Source organism: Ascidiella aspersa, chromosome 2 (assembly GCF_963924565.1).
Source record: "Ascidiella aspersa chromosome 2, kaAscAspe10.2, whole genome shotgun sequence".
NCBI classification, from domain to species: Eukaryota; Metazoa; Chordata; class Ascidiacea; order Phlebobranchia; family Ascidiidae; genus Ascidiella; species Ascidiella aspersa.
In genome coordinates, this window is record NC_139448.1 from 3912172 (window position 1) to 3933031 (window position 20860).

Here is a 20860-nt window from a genome sequence, read left to right on the forward strand (position 1 = left end):
AAATTGCCTCGTATTAAAAAGCTTTCGTTTGTCTGTTTTGATTCAGCGTTTGATATGTCTTCTACTAGTTTTTTGTTATATCATAAATAGAAGTATTAAAACAATGGCACCTAATCGCTATTTGAAGTGGATTTTTATCTTCCAACTTTTAAGTGGAACTTTTATTCAGAAAAATTCCAGCCGGACACCAATAATTATAATAAATCGATTAATTTTTCAAGCCTCCTTCAGCATAAAACTGTTATACCGAATGGTGACTTCACAAGTGGCAAATTCGAATGATGCGAATTGATTGATGACGTAACAAGGGGCTTGAACACGTTTCGTGAATCACACTTGGTTTGTAATTGGGCGTAGGCAACAACAGAGTATATGTGGTAACAAGTATAACTTATTCTGCTTTAATCTACTTTTGTCCAGTCAGGTGAATATAGCGATTGCATCAGTAAAGAGCTGGGCGCTGGTCTAGAATCCTACCACAACGAAACACCATTTGGGTTAGGGTGCGGGTTAGCGTTTGGGTTAAGGTGGGTCAAGTATTATTATTAAACAAAGAATATAATAATACTTGACCCACCTACACCCGAACGCTAACCCGCACCCTAACTCAAATTTTGTGTGTTGATTTTAGAACTGTGGTAGGATTCTAGACCAGCGCCAAGAGCTGTTAACTACGAAAAAATCTTTTGTTTTAGGAAATATCTTAGCCTTAGTAATAGTCCAGTTAATTTCCCCAACTGTTTTCTTGCCTGTGTTAATGTAATAATGAAAATGATATTATTACATATAAACATATTTTGAATTTAAGGCATTTTGACTGCATGGATTCTTAATCATCACCGTTTGGCGTTTGTGTTTTAAAAAGTGTGGGCAAAACTGTGAAATGCAAAGGAAAGATAGGTTGCTGCTCACGATGCGAATGGATTAACTCAGGAATATGACGTTCGTCAAACTACTCCAATTTGTTTTCATTTCACTACTTCTGGGTGAGACCTGTTGGTTTTATGATTTTTCCGCCTTTGTATTCTGCCTAATATAGCAAGGAAGCATAATTTTAAAAATGAGTTTAGTTTGCCATTAAAAAAAAACGGCACTGGTCTATAATCCTACCACAGTTATTAAATCAACGAATTATATTTGGGTTAGAATGCGAGTTCGCGTTTGGGTGTGGGTGGTTTAAATATTATTATATTCATAATTTAAAGATAATACTTCACCCACCCTAACCTAACACGCTAGCCCTAACCCGAATAATGTGCGTTGTGGTAGGATTCTAGACCAGCGCTGAAGTCTGCTGCTTAGTTGTAATTAAAAATCAAAAGCATGTTTTGTCTTTGAAGATAAATAAAGTATTTTAAAGTCAGACAAAATACCATTTGTAGCCAACTGTGCAGTAAAACTTTTCTAATTTGATAAATATTTTTTTTCAAAAAAGTTAAACAAATATATATATATTTTTTTTTAATTAAATTCAACCATATGTAAACAATTTTTTTGCTTTCATTTTAACAGCAGGTCACGTGATCTGCCAGGAAGAAAGCGGGGAACCCCCTGCCGAGGAAGGCCCGCCCCCTGAAGACCCGCCCCCTGAAGACCCGGGCCCCACAGAGCCCCCGGGCCCCACAGAGCCCCCTCCCCCTTCGTGTGACGGGGAGTTCTACGAACCCCGGGGGACCATAGAGTCCCCAAATTACCCCAATAATTACCCGGATATGAGAAGTTGTGTCTTCAGGATTTTGACAAACAACTTTATTAATGTAAGTGTTTTTTGTGTTTGTTTTAAAGATTGAATATTACACGAAAAACAATATTCGAAGTTGTTTGTTAATAATGTAAGTTTTTTTTTCCGGTTAATTTTTGAATTTTTCTGGTCCTAAAATTCTGTTTCCATCAAGGGAAAAATATTCCATCAAAAAACAATGTTCGATGTTTTTTTACTATTAATATAAGTCTTTTTCGGTTTTAGTTTCCTTAACAAAAAAAATACATTTTCGGTCGATTTTTTTTTTGTTTGACATAATTTTTTTTCAGCTAAAATATCGAATGAAATAAACAAGTTTTTATACTAATAGGCTATTGCTTATTTCTATACGCATCAAAACTTCAAACAAATTGTTGCATAAAAATTGAATATTTTTCTCATTATCTGCATTTTTCGTGAATTGCATTGTGTTACAGTGTTGTAGAGAAGTGGTTCCCAACCTTTTTAATCTTGTGGCCACCAATTCAGTTGTCAAAAAGTTTACGCGGCACCCTAATTAAGACAAAACTATTGCGTAAAATGTTTTATTAATTTTATCTATTATTAAATTATTTTCTTTTCAACAAATACCACACGGCGAGCTCCCTTTATGGCCCCCAGGTTGGGAACCACTGTTGTATAATTAACAAGATTATAACGTGGTGAGATATTATTTTAGATTTATTTTGACTCTTTTGATCTGGAAGCGAGCGAGGATTGTCGGTTCGACTTCCTGGATTTTATTTTTAAAGCAACTAGCCGAGATAAAAAATCTACAAAGTAAGACATCACGCAGCCATTGGAACCATAAACGCCAACCAAACCCCTTCCCAATTTTAAGTTTGGAACAACTAAAAACTTGTTTCAAATTCCAACAAAATTCTGCTGAATTTTTACAAGTTTGGTATTTTTTTTCTAAATATTCGTTAAAATTTTAAAACTCGTTCTAAAACCTTTTTTTTCTAAGAGGCGTTAATTTCACCAAAAAAATATTTTTTACGTTTTAACAAAATTCTGCTGCATTTTTGAGGTTTAATATTTTCATTGAAAATGTTCAAAATTTCGGAAAAACTGGTTTTCATATTTGAACAGAATTCTGCATATTTTTATAGAAAATTTTAGCCAAAATTACAGAAAAACTTCAAACAAAATTTCTTTCCAACAGGCGTTTATGGTTCCCCTTTTTATTTTTAGCAAGTATTTTCAGTTTTGCTTTCTCTTGCTAGCTTTACTTCGAGACTTTCGCGATTGAGCAGAGCGAAGATTGCGCCTACGACTATCTCCGGGTTGTTTTTAATGCGACCTCCGGTGACCCAGATGTTGAGAAGTAAACGAACACGCGTAGCGCTAGAGAGCTTCGCAAAAAAGTTTTCTTTTTGTGGATAGGCGCATTGGCTTTAAACGCTTTTTGTCTGCTTTAAATCACTACTAAAACCAAAAGCCGCTTGTAAAATTAGGCTGAAAACTAAAAAAAAAATAAAAATTAACTTTCTTACCTGCTTTAATATGGGTGCTTAGAAAAATAAATCCCTACAACATTCATTCAAAAAAACATAAAATGTGTTACAAAAAGACTTTTTTTTCGTTAAAAATTTTGCTAAATCAGGTGTGCAGCTTCCATAGTTCATTTTGTAGTTGCTAAACACAGAATATATATGTTGGTTTTCTGCTTGATTTGCTTTTAGATTTAACGATATATTTTGTTTATACCACCCTTATAAACACAAAAAATATATTTATTTTTAAATTTTTTTTTCCCTTTTCTGGTAATATTTTGTATTTAAATAAAAAGCTTTTCAAAACCTTTAGGTCGGTGGTTAAACCATTAGTGTGTCACATTCGTTATAAAAATATTTTAGTTAGGCCCTAAATAAGGCTTTAAAATAACCCTCGGTTTTGTAAAAATGACCGTTAGAAATTACTTTAGTTGAAAGCATTTCAAACAAACCATAGTATAACTTTAGTCAATTGTTTATATTGATTATTTCAAGTAAACTTTATTGTCTAAAAGTCTGAAGTCATTTGAATCAGTGACGCAAATGCAATTAGTTAAATCACTTACTTAGGTCATTATGACACTGGTAAATAAGTCCTTTCAAAATTACTAAAGTCCAACTCGAGTCATTTTAAAGTTATAAGTGAAGCCTATTGTAAAAAATACTCAAGTTAAGTCATGTTTTTGCCTAAAATACCCAAGTCAAGTTAAGCCTCAACACTAACGTTATTACAACCATTAGTACACTTGTTCTAAAACCGCGTTTTTACCGATGGTATTACTGTTCGAAGTCTTTAAGGTACCCCCACCCCTTTAAACGCCTTAGTGCTTTTCGGGGGGTTTAAAATAACCCCATTTCACCCCAGGTACTGCGGCTCGGGGCTCGACAAGGTGAACGGTGGACATCTTAGGGGTCAAGGCCCCCTAATTATTGCTTTTAAGAGCGACGACTCTGACAATCGACCCGGCTTCAAAATGAATTTCGAATGTAAGTAGCCATTTTAGTACGAAGTTTACAATATTTTGCTGTATCGAATCTGTTTGGTTGTAGTGCGCAATCCTTCAAGTTTAAATATTGAATGTGGTAATGTGGTGGCACTGTTGAAACACAAGTGGTATGACAAAGTTCGCCATATTATTTTTAAGTAGGTATAAAAGCGATTAAAATACACGAAGTAGGGGCACAAGCGCGAATGAAAGGCTAAATAGACCAACAAGGCTATCAACAAAAACTACTGATGTACAATATTACAACCACTCACCCATTGCTATTTCCTCCCACAGTTGAACTGACCGGCCCAGACCCCTGTGAGTCGAACCCATGCCAGAACGAAGCCCCATGTGTAACCTACACTGGATACTACAAGTGTGAATGCCAGGACGGATATGCTGGCACAAACTGCGAGATTGGTATGTATGTTGTAATCACTTTTGGACGACTAGATTTGTTTTGGATTTTTTTAATTAGATTAGAATTAGAATTAAATCATTTCAGTTTTTTTTTAAATTATAATAGAATTAGAATTACGAATTCTTTAAAAAACGAATTTAAACCAGAACTTGAACTAGAATTACAATTATTCACAGATTGATTATCTAATTTAAATCGCAAATTATTCTAATAAGAATGCGAATTGTAAATATGTGTGTCCTAATTTGTTCTGTTCCCATTCTTTGTTTTGACTAAGAGACTAAAAATGCAGTTGGACAAGTAGAATTTTTGGTAAAATCCGAATTAGATTAGAACTAGAGTTTATGCCACTACTGTTTTTGATTTGATATCCTTAATATTGAAATCTAAGCACATTTATAGTAAAGAAGACCCTTACTTTTATCTACTTTACATTTTTTGCTTAAGTTTTGGACACTTATTTGTTTGGTAAGCTGCTTTTTTAATACCAAGACTTACTGATTACTTACAAACATGCCCCTATTGTTTTTGATATGATATCCTGTCGATCAACCCCTAATCAGATTGAGATTTTGTACTGGCCCGCTTGCCAATGAGAGTAAAATTCACTTTGGGCGAGTGCTGATTGGCACCCACTCGCCTGACTGGAGAATGCCTAAAATTGATTGTTGTTTGAGACACAATTGTTCTCTTAATTTGTTAATCTTTAACAAATTATGTTTAACTTCAACGACTGACATCCAATTATTCTGTCAAATCCTTTATGGTACAAGCTTGCGCAACTACAACACCGATTATAACAGGCACATCGCATGTGGTAAAAAAGTCCTACAAGTTCATTTTAGTGCTGAACAATCGAGAATAATCACCGTTTCCACGTGAATTCACCCAACACTTAGTGGCCACCATTTTTTGTCCCCGACTTTAAGTGAACGTTAGTGGTTCTGCCGTAAAACCTTTCCCTATTTCCCGCAGATAAGGACGAGTGTGTGTCGTTCCCTTGTAAGAATGGTGGTGAATGTACGGACGGGGTGGACAGCTACACGTGCCAGTGCATTAATGGATTTGAAGGGGAGTTGTGCGAGATTGGTAAGTGTGAAGCTTATTGCTTGTCGTACACCGAAAATCAACGCAGAATATCCGAATCTGCCGATCAATTATTGCAAGCAGGGCAGGCTAGAAAAACAACTAGCCTGTGGTGAAATTCGAACTCACGACATATGCAATACTGTTGCTGCCTTCATAAGGGCCGTATCCTACTTTAATTGTGAGAAGGTATTTACTCGATCCATTTTATACACAATATATCGGAACACTACTTTCGATTACATGTTAAATTACAAATTCATTTACACTTACACGGAAATGGTACACCATAATATGCTGTGGTGATCAACAATCAACAGCTTGCGGCTTCATACATTTTTAACCACGCAAAATCGGGGCATATAATATATTGCGCTTATAGAAAAAGGCTGCAAACAAGTAAATGCCCTATTTAACCTGGGCAACGCCGGGTATTTCGTCTAGTCTTGAATATTAGAGAAACCTCGTTTTCTTAATCTGTGTATTCTTTTCCTGTGTAACAATTTTTTTTACTTTAACTCACCATCAAACTCATTCCCACAGAACCGGACCCGTGTGTGTCGGAACCTTGTCAAAACGGAGGTCTGTGTGTGGGGAGGGTGGTCGACTATGTTTGCTCTTGTCCAAGGGACTTTCTGGGAGATCACTGCGAGGAAGCAAGTGAGTACTTTTATGTGTGACAATTAACAAGATGTTTTACAATGTGTTAACTGGTAATCTAGGCAGCTCTCCCACAGGGCTTATATGCTCATGTGGATTCCAGGCCTATTAGCTAATTATTTTCTTTGCCGAACTGATTCCGATATCAACCTTTCCGAAGGTACACGGTATATTAATATAAGTAGGCTACGCCGTATTCAATTGTAAAACCGTTCTTTCGGAAAATATTTTTTGTTTAATAAATGTACCGACGCTTCGACAACCTATCCAGGAAATTTTCATCACGGCAATGATATATGTGTCTTATTGTGTTTTTCTTTATTCTTTGACTGCTGTATGTTTTTCGCCCAGTTTCTTGTTTATTGCCCTGATAAAGATTTCCTGTATAGGTTACCCAAACGTCGGTACATTTAATTAAACAAAAATTTTCGGAAACATAGTTCCGGAACAATTTTACGATTGATACAATGCCTGGCAGTAACAATATATGCCGTAGTTGTTGGTCAGTTCTACTTTAGCAGGGCTTTGTTTGCCTAAAGGTGTTTTTATTTGTTCATGAAAAACAACAAAAAAAAAACTAAAAATTTTCCCAAATCTGGTTAAAACTTTGTTAAAACAAGATCAGCACAGGTTATTCCCCTAGCAATTTTAAAACCCTAAGTGTGACTGATTTACTTCCGTGTTTTCAGTTCCCACGCCCTCCCCTCCCCCCACCACCACGACCCTCGCCCCCTCGACCACTACCCTCATTACGTCATCACCGCCCGACCCCGTCCCGGAAGAAGGGGAATCCCCGACCTCCGAAGTGGAGCCGGAAGAAATTCCTGAACCGGAACCTGAGCCTGAAAGTAAAGTTTATTTTTATAGTTAGTGGCTTTATTGTAAATATTCTTAAGACTTTCTTGTCTTAATCAAAGTCAGACATTTTTAAGTTCTTAATTAAACCTGGTCCTGCCAGTAATTTTTTATAGTTAGTGGCTTTAAAGTTTTGGAAATGTCACTTGACTGTAAATCATAATGGTTGAAGGTTGTAGACGTAGTAAGAATATGAAAGTCCAAACAAAAGTATGGTAGCATTTTGTGAACGTTTTAAATAACTCTTTATTTATTCTCAACATATTAAGAAGGCACTAAAATGAATAAAGAGATAGCTGAAACGTTCAACATGAGTACTTTCTTATCATGTTGAAAATAATTAAAGATTGGTTTAAAAGTTCACAAAAATGGTACTTACTTCTATATGGGCTTTAATATTCTTATTACGCCTTCTCACTTAACTGACTTTGCTGCGTAATAAAAACTAAGAAATAATCACATTTAAACAACTGTATATTGTATTTGCTCAATGTCTTACTTAAATATCTAATGAACACCATGGCACCTATACTTTTTATGGATCCTTTTTCATGTGCTTATTTTACGAAGTAGCATAACCTGGAGAGTTTTGTTCTGTTACAAGATATTCCGTTAGAAATAGGTATAAAATAATGGACAGTTTTTTAACCTTTTGAGCTTTTCAACCATAAAATAATTATCCAGTTATTAGCTTAAAGAACCTAACTTGGTTATCGACTCAGATCCGGTATTATCAGATATATGAACAAGTAAAACTCATAGTTAAAAACAAAAACAGGACCAGACGTTTTGTTTAAAAGGAAAATATATTTCGCCAAGTGGCATCATCAGTTCCTGTAAGAGTACAAATAAATAAATAAAATCAGAGCGCAGCCATCAACAAATCAATAAAAGTAAACCAATAAAAGTTGTATTATCAGATATATGTTACACCCTGACTACAGATGGTTGTGATTTTAATAAAACAATGAGTATTTCTTCGCAGATGAACCTCCCCCTCCAGTCGATCCCGGTCCCCATTCAAAGTAAGTCATCTTAAAGTTGCTTTGCCTGTAAAAAATTTGCTATGGTAAGCATAGAATCGTCGGGGTCCACATGCTGGATGTGTTTAGCTTGCTATTACGGAATTGTAGCATTTAACTGGGCTCGTGATGTTATATAATTTTTAAATTTTTTTGTAGTGTTTCATAGATTTATGTTGACCTAATTACCAAGTTAAACGTTACGATTCCGTAACGCCTGATTTTCTCTAGTTTTGCGAAGGATTAAATGCAAAATATATTGTCTAAATTATTTTTTTAATTTGTTGTAAACTATACATTTTTTGACAGCTAAAATGTCTAAAGTCAACATTATTGTTAATAGCTGAAAAACGTGGTTTTTAAGCCACAAAGTGCAATAACGGTTAAGGATTTAATTGCTTCCTGTGGGTTCATAACACATTTTTTAAGACCAATTTTAGTCTCTCGCAACATCTAGTTTAACAAAACAAAAATTTAATCTTTACTCAGGGCGATATACATTCAAAATAATTTCTTCATTATTTTGATAAAAAGTGAAACAAAACGTGATTTTACGGCCATAACCTTAACACACGTCCTAATGTCTCTTATCACCAATTTGAACAAACAAAACTTCAGTTTCGATGGGGTCGGTCAAAATTTAATGATTCTAAAAAAACAATCTTCTTAGTTCTTCTAAAAAAAGCAAAACAAAAACTTCATTTTTTGCAGTATAATGGTTGGAGGTTGTAGTAAGAAGTTTTTCAAAGCCAAAAAGACGTTTCGCAACGTTAAAAATGCTACCAGTTCTGTGTGGAGTTTGAAAAACGTAATTATCCCAGCAACAAGGTCAAGCCAAAAATTCAATGATTCCAAAATCAAAAAATTGAAAAATGATTTTTCATCACCACTTTTACCAAAAAAACAATATTTTTCAGCCACAACGGCGTAGTGACGGCGGCCATAGTTGCTGTGGTTCTGATCGCTCTTCTGTTGGCCGCCATTTTCCTCTGGTACTGGTGGAAGTCCCAGAGATCCGGGGAACAGGAGGAAGATGCTGTGAAGAAACTGGACAAGGAAGTCACCCTCATCAACATGAAGACTAACTCTGAGCATGGTGAAGGTACCGTCGCAAAATTTTACTATTTTTTTGGACTATTTTTCTATTGGCATAAAAGTTCGCGGCCTCAAGTAATAGGAATAATACGTATAGGTTATTTGGACACCTTAAAAAGAATTTACAAATTAAACCACGATTTACTTATGGACACATTTGTAATTTTATTTTTGCTTCAAATGCAGGAGCTTTGTAGTACTTTGTAGTTTGTACAGAGTGTAATTGAACAAAAAAAAAATTGACATGTTCGCTTAAAATCCTTCAGCGAACACTTCCCTATATACAAATAGCATTGTGTATAATTGTTATATTTGTGAGTTTTTTCGTGGCCAAAGAACCGTCATTAACAAACTTTTTGAGCACCTGGAAACATTTAAAAACACCACGGAATGTCCACCCTTTATGACGTCATAATCTCGATCTAAGGCACTGAAGGGAAACGTCACAGACGCACGACGTCAATCAACAGCGTTACCATGACGACGAACCCGAAGACGATTAACAAGGACCTCTTGCGGAAGTTGCAGCGGATGTCTGACGGGATCATTATGGAGGAAGTCACCCCCAAACCACAGGTGGGGCCAACAATACACCCCTTAGGTCCCAGGGTGTCATTTTTGCGAACCTTGTGGGCTATGAACACTTTAATATAGCGGCTAAGGCATTTATTGTTTCCACCAAGCTTAAAAAAAGAAAAAAAAGGTCGCTGTAATTTTTAGAAAAATTATTTTCACCAAACCCCAGGTGGTCACAAAGTTATTTTTGTTTAATATATTATATTTTAAAGTCGTAGCTAAGGCATCTGCCTCAAACGTCTATTGGAGCTACAGTCGTTTTTCTAAATTCAGCAAAATTTGCTGGTTGTGTAATAACAATAAAAAAAAATTTACGAAAAATATTTGGTATATAAAAAAAAAAATTTACATAGGTATTTTATATTTTGAGCCCGAAATATCAGAAAACCGCGCGTGGTTTTTTGACAGCGCATCAAAATTTGTTTTTGACACATTTAGGAAAAAATAGGTTTTGAAAGTTTAAACTAGTTTTTGCTGGAAGATTTTAAATGACTCCAGAACAGATCTTGACAGCCTTTTTGTGACCACTTTTCCGCTTGATTGTTATATTGTATTTAACGACGAAACCTAATCTTCCAACTTTCATTTTCCAGAAGAGCCAAGTGAACCCTGCCTACGAGTCACCTCAGTATCAACCGATCACCTCCTGTTACCCCACAAACCCCCAAATAATGCCCCCGGCCAACACAATCCCCAACGTACCCCATCCGCCGCACACCCACAGCATCAACCCAGTGGAACAAAGCCCCCTAAAGTAAACACAACTTCGTTTTGTATTTTTAATCGAACATGTACTTTTTAGTGCGCTTAAGTGACTGTCACTTAAGTGAAAATACTTGACTTGGTTAAATATGTTTTGTCGTGAAGTTTTTATTGTTTTCCCTGCGTTCATCAACTTTATAGGTTTGGCATTAATTTTTGATGCGAATGACTTTGACTTTGACTTGGTAACTAATACCTGCTAAGCAGTGTTGTAATGACTTAAGTCATTGACTTGACTTAAGTCACTGTTTTCAAATGACTTGACTTGACTTAAGTCCTTTGACCAAAATGACTTGACTTGACTTAAGTCTTTTGGTCAAATGACTTGACTTGGACTTAAGTCATTTTGGCAAATAACTTAGGAGTAAATTAAGTGTTTTTCATTAAAATTTATCTCAAGTTTTGCATATTAAACACTTTTATTGCTGTGTATTGCGTGTGTGTGTTTTTTAGTCAAATTGTTGCTTATAATCGGACGAGTTTACCAATTTTAATAGTTTAATAATTTACTTTTATCTCAATGACATGACTTGAAATTGACTTGCTCTCATAATGACATGACTGGGACTTGACTTGGGCAACAGATGACTTGGACTGGGACTTGACTTGTTATTTTTGCAAAAGACTTGACTTGGACTTAAGTTATTTTTCAAATGACTTGACTTGGACTTAAGTCATTTCAAAATGACTTGTTTACAACACTGCTGCTAAGGCTTGGCCTTTCATTTTTAAAAAACGACTCGATTTGACTTAGGTTTACTGCAAATGACCTAACTTGGACTTTTTTATTTCTAAATGACTAGTTTATAACAACGTTTCGTAGTAAAGCCTAATCAAATCAAAACAATAAAACAAAGGGAAAAAAACATTAATTCAATGTTAATTTTACGTCTGCTTTAAATGGATGGCTATAACAAAACGTTTTCTGTTCTTTTCGTTTCTGTTCCGAATTTATTTCTTTTATTCCAGATGGCATTTCTTCCATCATTCGAAAATTCGTTTCGAGGGCCATTATACGCAAAGCGATTAGTGTTGTAGATTTAAGATTGATAACTATAGTTGAAGGCCAATACGTGAAACACCTGCCGTTGATTAATCACCGACCAATTCCTCTTACTTGAAACAATAGAACTTGTTCAAATTCGTTCAAGTGCCGCTGATTGGTCAAATCAATTGCTTTCGCATTCTTTGGAATATTCCCTCACAAACGGCATTGTGACAAAACACTTGAATTGTGGTTTTGCGAGTTCTTAATCATCCATTAATATTCAATAGGCTTTAGTTAGTCAATAGGCTTTAGCGAAAATAATAAAATGGAAATAAAACAATAGCGACTTCACTAAAGACATTGTGTGCGCAAATCATAGGAAATTTTTATATTTTTACTTCTGATAAGATTCGACCCAGACATAATATATATCTGATGACCTTTTTTAGAGAATATTGTATATAATATAATATAAGTATAGACACAATTCATGTGGAGATAAGAGGCCGATTACGCCATTTTATGAAGAAATAATTTTCCAATAAAAACATCTGGAAAGAATTTGATTGGGTTCAGTTAAACAATCACTTTTTTAAATCTAAACTTACTTATTTAACTTTTCTAATTTGCCAAATAAATCGAACTATAATGCATCATATATATTGCAAACCAAAATTTAAAATAATGTTACCATATTCAGTTATTAATTGATATATTAACTAAAGGATGATACCAGCTCGTATCGAAACGTCTTAATCTAAATGATGTCGATTCACTCAAACTTTTTGGCCTTGCAATTCATTATCAATTGATATATATAGTTCTTTTTTTATTTTATAATCCTTCTTTTTCCAGGAGAATATCGGTGCCTCTAACTCGCCACGAAGCCAAGCAGTTGGATCACAACAACCAAATGCTCGGCCCGTCAATGTATTTACCTCCACAACAACTCACAAGGGACTCGGGTCGGTGAAAAAAATGGAGTTTGTATTTTAAAATCCGTGCCGAAGTAGGTAGCATTGCTTACACAAGAGTTTCTCAAACATATTTTGCGGCAACCCAAAAACTAAGCGTAAGTATAAGTGAATTTTGGAGACCCAGTTTTTGCTTGTACGTTTGGTGATGTCTTACTATCAAACATTGTAAACATTAGAACACCGTGTTGTCGTAAAAGGTGAACACAAATCAGTCGCAGTGAATAACAGTGAATTTTGGAGACCCAGTTTTTTCACTGATCTTGTTGAAAGCAAACTAAACATAAGACGATAGCATAACTACGTTTGAATTAAATCAACATGATCCATGTTTTCGTATTTCTTTCGTAATTTTCTTACACTTTGGCACAATCTTGTTGAGATCAATCTCGATAAATCTAACCGCATAAGATTACTTTGGGTCGCGGCCCACGAGTTGAGAATGTTGTTGGGATGAAACATGCTCCATGTTTCCTTTCTATTTTGATTTTGATATTTTTTGTACGTTATACAAGCTCTAAGCTACACACGGCAAATATCAGGATTGCATTTCAAAAAAAAAATAGCACAACTGTATAAAATTACAAACAGCAGTTTCAATATAAAAAAATATTCAAACTAAAATTAATTTTAAACCAACAGTGGTGGTTTTGTTAACAGTCTCTTAGAACGACGCCGAAGAACAATATTTCGGTTATAACATTTTCAACGTAGATACATCTTAGGAGAATATCGTGTCAGCCAATCCGACTAACTTTACTTTCTCTCAGTTCCGGGGAACTTCTTTCCACCGCAGCATTACGTGTCACCTGACGCAGCAGTGAACCTACTGAACCAAATGAAGCGCAACGAGAGGCCGAGCTTCGATTTCAAGAACGCCTTCTCACAATGTGAGTTGCTTTTATTCACTTTCACCCTATTGTCGTAAAGAAATCTAAGTTTGTCCCTGAATTGGAACCAAAACAGCACATGTTTTTACGTTTTGAACGACTTTTTCTGAGACTTAATATTTGTTGAAAACGATCTTACTTGGATTTTAGCTATTTTGTAAATAAATTGACCTGACTAGGAGAGTTTAAAAATACTTGATAAATACAACAGACTTTTTCAACTAATTTTTTAAGTGAAATCAACCGACAACGGCACAATTCTTAACTTTCAATTGGCTTCTATTTTCATTTCAAAATAGTTAAACTCAACAAAACAAAAGGATAATGCTTATGGCTTTAAAAAAAATTAGTAAAAATAAATATATCTACTATATTTTTTAAATAAATTATGACATTTTTATCACTCCTCATTAATTTCCAGTCGGACCCAACGACTACATAAATAATCCCTACCCACTCCCGCCTTCGGTGAACCCCCCATTCCAACCCATTGCAACAGTGGCCAACACGGGGATTCCCCGGTATCCAGGCCAGAACACCTTCCCCCCTAACCCCCCTCACTTCAACAATGCCCCACAAAATCAGCCCCTTGAAGATAACCCCGGCTTGGAACTGAGCCCAGAGGAAGCGGCCGGAGTGGTCAATCACCTGATGATGTCACAACCACGTCATAGTAACCCCGTGTCGTCAGAGGTATTGAATTTGAAAACTAAAATAAGTACCATTTTAAACCAATTTATAGAGGTTGTAGTTAGACGTAGATTGAATATCAAAGCCCATACAGAATTTAATAGCATTTTGTAAATGTTTGGAATAGGTCCTATATTTTTAATATTTTTAACTAAGTGTATTCAACTGATTGAACTACAATCAAGTTACTTTATATAAGCCAATGTATTGCAACGAATCACTAACAAATTTGTAAAGGGCTCGCAATTAAATTATATCGGATATACCTGAGCTTAATTCTGTAGAGGAACGACGCATGTCTGTTTGTGCTTGTAATTATAGCGTGTTCGCCTGGTAAAGTGTTAAATATTTCACCTAGATACTCATTTCCTTTCGTGGCCGTTCTGGCAAATCCAGCCGGCATTTCAACTCAATTAATCCCCATCGTAGTCGCTCTTGTGCTATATAGTGTCACGCTGCTGTTGGATTAAACACTACAGTCAACAATGCACGCCTTACTGGCAACACGTGGTTTACTGCGCTGTAAGCTCTTTTATTGAAAGCGAGCTATGTTAAATTATGTGAATGTACAATAAATCTACAAGCGACCTGACAGTATGCTCCTTAAATTACAATGGCAGTTTGTTTTAGTTTCGATTTAGTGGAGTCAGATAGCACGGTGGTCATGTCTCACCTGTTGAAATATACAATTCTAACAAAACAGGCGCATTTTAATCAATACTTTGTTGACGTTACTTAGGAGGCGATGGATCTTATCCAGAAGGTTCGCGACGATCTTTACGGATCCGAAGTTCCTCCTTCCTTCAGAAGAGAAAAGAGCGTTTTCCTCCAACCGAATGATGCGGCCAGGATCCTGGATCAGTTCCGGAAGAGGTCCAAGAACCCGGATAAAGGACAGCAGCAGAGTGGAGCAAGCATGGCCAGTTCATACGAGTGGGTGGCTATTCGGATTGTGGAGTCTTGGCCGGATTTGTTTATAAGCAAAATAAACCGTGTTTTTATAAACCGTGCAAAGGTTAAATTTTTTTCCGTGTTTTTTTTAGTTTGGTTTACAATATTGTTTACAATTCAGGCTGCCCATTTCTTGCGAGTTGGTGGTCCCTTGTGTTGTGAAAGGGCTAGAATCACTGTTGATTATTATACTAAACTTTAATTTATGGTATCAAAATGTTTTAGAGCTTTATTTTTTATGGTGACCAAATTAACCAAAAACTCTTCATTATAAGCATGTACACCGTTACCCATTGCACACTCACCGAGTTTGTCGATCAATAATGCAAGGAGCTAGAAAAACAATAACCTGCAGGTTCGAACTCACGACCTCCGGACATACTGGGGCCGCCGCTCTACTTACTGAGCTACACAGGCTCAGAGAAGAGCAAGTCGAGAAACATTAGCACGAATTCACAAATCTAAAGAGGCACATATTTGTGGAATCTAACTCAATTTCTATTCAAATGGGTGGGTTGTTTTAAAGTTACACATGCATCTTAAGTTTAGGAATTTAGAACCACCCCATTCCCTAATCGTGCCTTTTATTAATCTAGCGAATCTCTAATTTAGTGAACGCAATTGTTTACAACTAGTCTTGGATAGTTTTTCGATATAAATAGATTACTTACAGTCTGATGCAGGATTGAAATGCAGGAGACAAGGCTATGTCCAGGTTTGAAGAATCTTTATTTGCCAATCATAGAACATTAACATTCTATAATTTGTATTTTACGCATGCTATTATGTTACATATTAACTGTTGGTACCAGGCATAGTAATACAAACCACAGCTCCTCTGGTAATTGTAATTAACTATCAACGTTTCGGTAACCCATGTAAGTCACCTTCGTCCGGGTGAATGACACTGAACGCTCGTACAATAAATGGAAAACGCACACAAAAAAAATGCAAAAAAAACGCGAGCAACGAAACGATTAGAAAATAATTAGCGATAACGTGTTTCCTCTAGTCTAGTCCTTCAGCAGGTGCTTGTAGCATGCCGAGAGCATTTGTGTTACGTTCTGGCAACCTTTTTTTCAAAACTTAGCCGACATTTTGTATTAGGCCATCGGACGTCGGCAACAAGGCGCCCAAGTGGGGCCAAAACTTCCGGGAATGTTCCCCGATCCGAGAGGAGCCAGGAGCATCGGAGGAGGAGCAGGAGGTGAAAGAAGAAAAAAAGTGAGAAGACTAATTTAATTGGCGACAGAACTGTTTTACGTGCCATATTATTCAGCCTTCAGAGAACCTTTGTATGAGTATGTAGTCGTTTGACCAGTGATTCCTAAACTGTGTACCACGGCACACTAGTGTGCCTCGAGAGATTGTCAAAAGTGTGCCGCGAAACTTTTTGTACTTTCAGAAAAGAAATATTTGTTTTACAAATAGCCTTACACGCAAGGTTTTTAGAATTAAAGACGAGCTATCCATTACTAATTAATAATTTTAAGACACTTGCATATAGTTTGTCTTGTGTAAGGGCGATTGTAAAATTACTCTATTGTTGTTCTGTTAAAAGTGTGCAGCGAAATAGTTAAGATTTTTTAGGGTGCCGCGAGCAAATACTTGGTAGCCACTGCGTTTGACCGAGAAGAAAACTTTTCCTAAAAAGTAAAATAACGCGTTAATACATTAACAGTCACGATAAAGGGCATTCTTCAGTCGGAGAACTGCCAGCCCCTGATTGTCATTAAATCTACAAAATATATACATTTGGCATAGAATGTCTCAAATGCATATTTATCAAGAAATGCTAGGTCGGGGCTGTGGAGTCGAAATCAAACAACCCGAGTCATACTCCCGACTTCCAAATCGTCCGGCTCCGAATCTGAAGGCTGTATTCTTCCCATCCATCCCGTGTAACTAAATAGGGTGGATATACAGCGATCCACTCACATGGGTGTCATATAACATACCCACAGTACGTGGTTGGAAAATATTCCACCATTATGCTATTCCACCTTTAGAATTTACAGTTTGCTGGCTTAACTACATTCAAACTCACATGCGTGAAAAAACGATTACTGCAATATTGCTCTGACTACAACCTCCAAACATTATGCTCCAATTGTAAAGTACTTCGAATTTGTTTTGATATGATAGTATACAGTCTTGCGACTTTAATTTTGTTATTTTAAATGCCATTTAAGGAACCGGCGACTTGAGGAACCGGTCCACAAACGAGTCCGCAAACGCGCCAACAGAGTGCCTTCCGCAAAAACGTTGGACCCGGACGAAAAAGTACACGACTGGCTCAAAAGTTCGCCAAAGTTTAAAAAGGTTTGCCAGACGTTCGTTACGGAATCTAAGGATTGCAAATTTAATCTATACGTAGAAACATAAAACACCATCCGCTTTAACCCTAGACCAGGGTAAATGTTTTTTAGATTTTTTGCTAATCGTGTTTTTTCCTATACATTTTTGCGATGAACCAAAATACACAAAATGTTTCGCAAATTAATGGAAGCTTACCCTAGGAACGCCTTTTGGTATTGTAGCAAACTCAATAATACGTACTTGTTTTTTTTTTTTTTTTTGAATGGTAAAAAAGATTAAAAAATCAAGTACAACAGCCAGCATTCCTTCTTTTCACTGATTTTTTATTATCATTGTTTATATATATATACCTTCTATTTATCACCAAAACCTGTATACTTTTTTGTTGACGCAGCCTGGTCGGAAACTACCGCGTAACGCTTCTCCTGTGAGTTCTGTGGCCACAGAAACGCACACACTTGTCACGAGACCGATGCCTGCCAAGAACGACCAACGGTATGTTGTGTGGGACGTTAAAACTTGGTCAAACAGGCATCGCTTTAACTAAAAGTACAGTGCTCAGCGTATACCGAAGCGTTTCAATAGCAGTTCATTTTATTAATTTATGCTGTCTTTGCTGCCTAATGCTTAATTTAATTCCTGTTAATTATGCAGTAGTTGTTCTTTTGTTGTTTTAGTTTTTGGAAAGTAGGTTTTTACTTGGGTACACTATGCACGGATCTGTAATGTAGCTTGATAATAAATTGCAAGGCTAAAAAGTTCGAGTAGATCGACATCATATTGATTAAGACGTTGCGATGCGAGTAGGTATCATCTTCAGTTAATGACAAATGTTTTGTCGATTTGAAAAAGTTTTCCCGGTCTTTTAAAAAATCATCTTATGGCCATATATTAGAACTATGTATGGTTTTTGATTGAGCTGTATTTGCATTTGTGGCGACAAACAATTTTTTTTTGAAACAAAGCCACTTAAAGCGTTATTTTTTTGCAATTATTTTTCAGAAATAATCGCAAGGCGTCGAACGAATCGAACAATGGCGACGAAGCGTCCTCTCAAATGGTCCACAGAACAATCAAACAAACGCGACGCATTGTTCCTGACAATAAACCCATTCTTCCGATAACAGGTGGACGAGAAAAACACTTTAGACGTGAGAAAAACTAACGGAGCAATATACATCCAAAACTTTGTAGGTACGGTCGCGGTTTGGCCGAGGCCTTGGGTTCGAATCTTACCGTAGCCAAGTTTTTTTCTAGCCTTGAATCCAATCCTTAAAATACCGACTAATATGACTAAACAAATTATTTCTAAATTTTGCTATATTTTCTTGATGCATTGAATAAAGTCTAACTTTCGAGATAAAAATATTTCGGCCATTTGGTCACAGGATTCAAATCCAGGACCAGGTACTTATGGGCTATAAACAATTTTAAACCAGGTACCTAAACCGCTGGTCACTACTAAAATATAAGTTTACCAAACAATTGTTGGCCAAATAATTAATCGTCTTCTCTCAATGAGACCATGCCGTAATCCTTTCTAATATAATTCAAAGCGTCATATAACTGAATTTGCCGGTTACTGAAGGCCAAAATCACTTTTGTGCCAGAAAACAAAGCCAAGTCGCTGGTTGAGAAGCTGATAAAGGCACCAGCCCGAAGCAGCCAGAACATCGTGGGTCCGGGATTAACTGTGGAACGGGAAAACGCATTTGTTGGCGATGGAAAGAACTCCGACTACTTTTGAGGGTGAAGCTTTTCTCCATTTCAACCGGTTCGGTAACGGTGTGGTGGTAATAAGTCGCAGTACCTGTGATATATAAGATGCAAGGAAATATCTCTGATAACATTTAATTCACCTCTTGTGCCTTTTTAATGATAGTATTAAAAATCTGTGTAGGTTTCACAGTCACGCTTTTTAAAGTTCTCTTAGTTGTTGAAGTTCAGACAATTTTTATTCGTGAAAGCTTTGGGGGCTCTTTCAATCGCATGATATCTAGACTAATTTTTTATAGCTTTTAACTGAAAAAAAAGTTTTTTCGTTGTCAAACAGAAGATACTTTTATTCAGCTCAAGGTAGAACATTTCTTTTTCTGCCTCAACTTTTCAAATTACTTGGAATAAGTTAACATTTCGATTTCACAAGCTTTAAATGCTTTTTCAATATTTTAGTTTTGGAATACTTTTTGCGACAGTTAACTAAATAAAGCTGGTTTTTGTTTTTGATATTTTTTAGAACCACCTTTACCTACATATATAAGGCCCATTTCAATTTGTATTTTTTTACCACTTGAACACGTTGGTGTGCTTTAGCTTGATTTTCGTTAAAACCTCATTTTAAAGTTGGGTTTCTTTCAAATAGTTTTTGACTAAACTAGATCTTTTAATTTGTTTTACCGTATTGGCAAAACAACGACTTTTTCTTATTGCGTCTTGCTTGAGGCAAATATATTACTGCTGTGCGTTCGTATTACATTCCAGACAATTTTTGCGCAAATATTACTTTATGCTGTGAATCATGTTTTTTATCAGAGGACCGTTTAATAACGGTTAAGTAAGATGAAAGAAGTGCACCTGCTACTTGCGTATGAAATATTTTTATCTTTCAACAAAACAGGAAATGTTTTAAACTACTGCCATTTTAACTTCTTAAAAAGTGTTTTGTAAAAAAACTATTTTTTTTATTTAAAGAATAGTTCTTTTTTAGCATTTTTATCTTTCCATTGCTCTTGTTTATCGTCACATGTCAACACGTTGTATATTTTTAATTTGTGTTTTATTACCTTTTGTTATGCTACTTTATTGAATTGTTTTCGGTTGCCAAACATTTCGGTAGTTTTTGTACATTATTTTAAGTACCTGAATATTGTCGTAACATTGTACAACATTGCTTACTTTATATTAATTAAATGTCTATACGCTCATGATGTACATTACAAATGTAAAAAAACAGAATTCTCCTCTTATAAAACTGTTGTTTTTCAAGTTTTTTTTTACAGCTTTGCTCATAGAAATCAAAAATCATTAGTAAAATTGCGCAAGGTGGCGGTAGCAATTATTTTCGTGTTTAGAACAGCGACCGAAAATGTCAAGGCCATAATACATAATTAGGTTCAAGTTCAGTTAAACAGAGAAGATTGAAATCAACCCTGGATATACTGTTGCTGGAAGGCCTAGTTTTAAATATAAAGGATTCTTCTAAAATTTATTAGCGCCATTTAACTATTCGGGTAATCTTCTTTAGGGCAATAAACTGTCAGCTTGACAGAAAGATGCATAAAAAACTCGGGTTAAAAACAAGCCTGTTTTCTTTTTAATATACCGTGCCAACAATGTAACTTGACA

The 20860-nt window shown here is 35.8% G+C and overlaps 1 protein-coding gene across 1 annotated transcript; it reads left to right on the forward strand.

Moving 5' to 3' along the window:
* Positions 1-937: 937 nt before the first annotated feature.
* On the forward strand, positions 938-19262 carry LOC146163190 (uncharacterized). The gene is made up of 21 exons (XM_083382971.1): positions 938-986; positions 1513-1757; positions 2968-3068; positions 4103-4224; positions 4521-4646; positions 5623-5736; positions 6277-6393; positions 7083-7241; positions 8234-8273; positions 9188-9372; positions 9793-9941; positions 10535-10695; positions 12547-12656; positions 13436-13555; positions 13977-14248; positions 14985-15178; positions 16304-16420; positions 17389-17518; positions 17910-18010; positions 18518-18642; positions 19126-19262. Exons 1-21 carry the CDS (start codon positions 938-940, stop codon positions 19260-19262), a joined length of 2874 nt encoding a protein of 957 aa, XP_083239097.1.
* The last annotated feature ends 1598 nt before the right edge of the window (positions 19263-20860 follow it).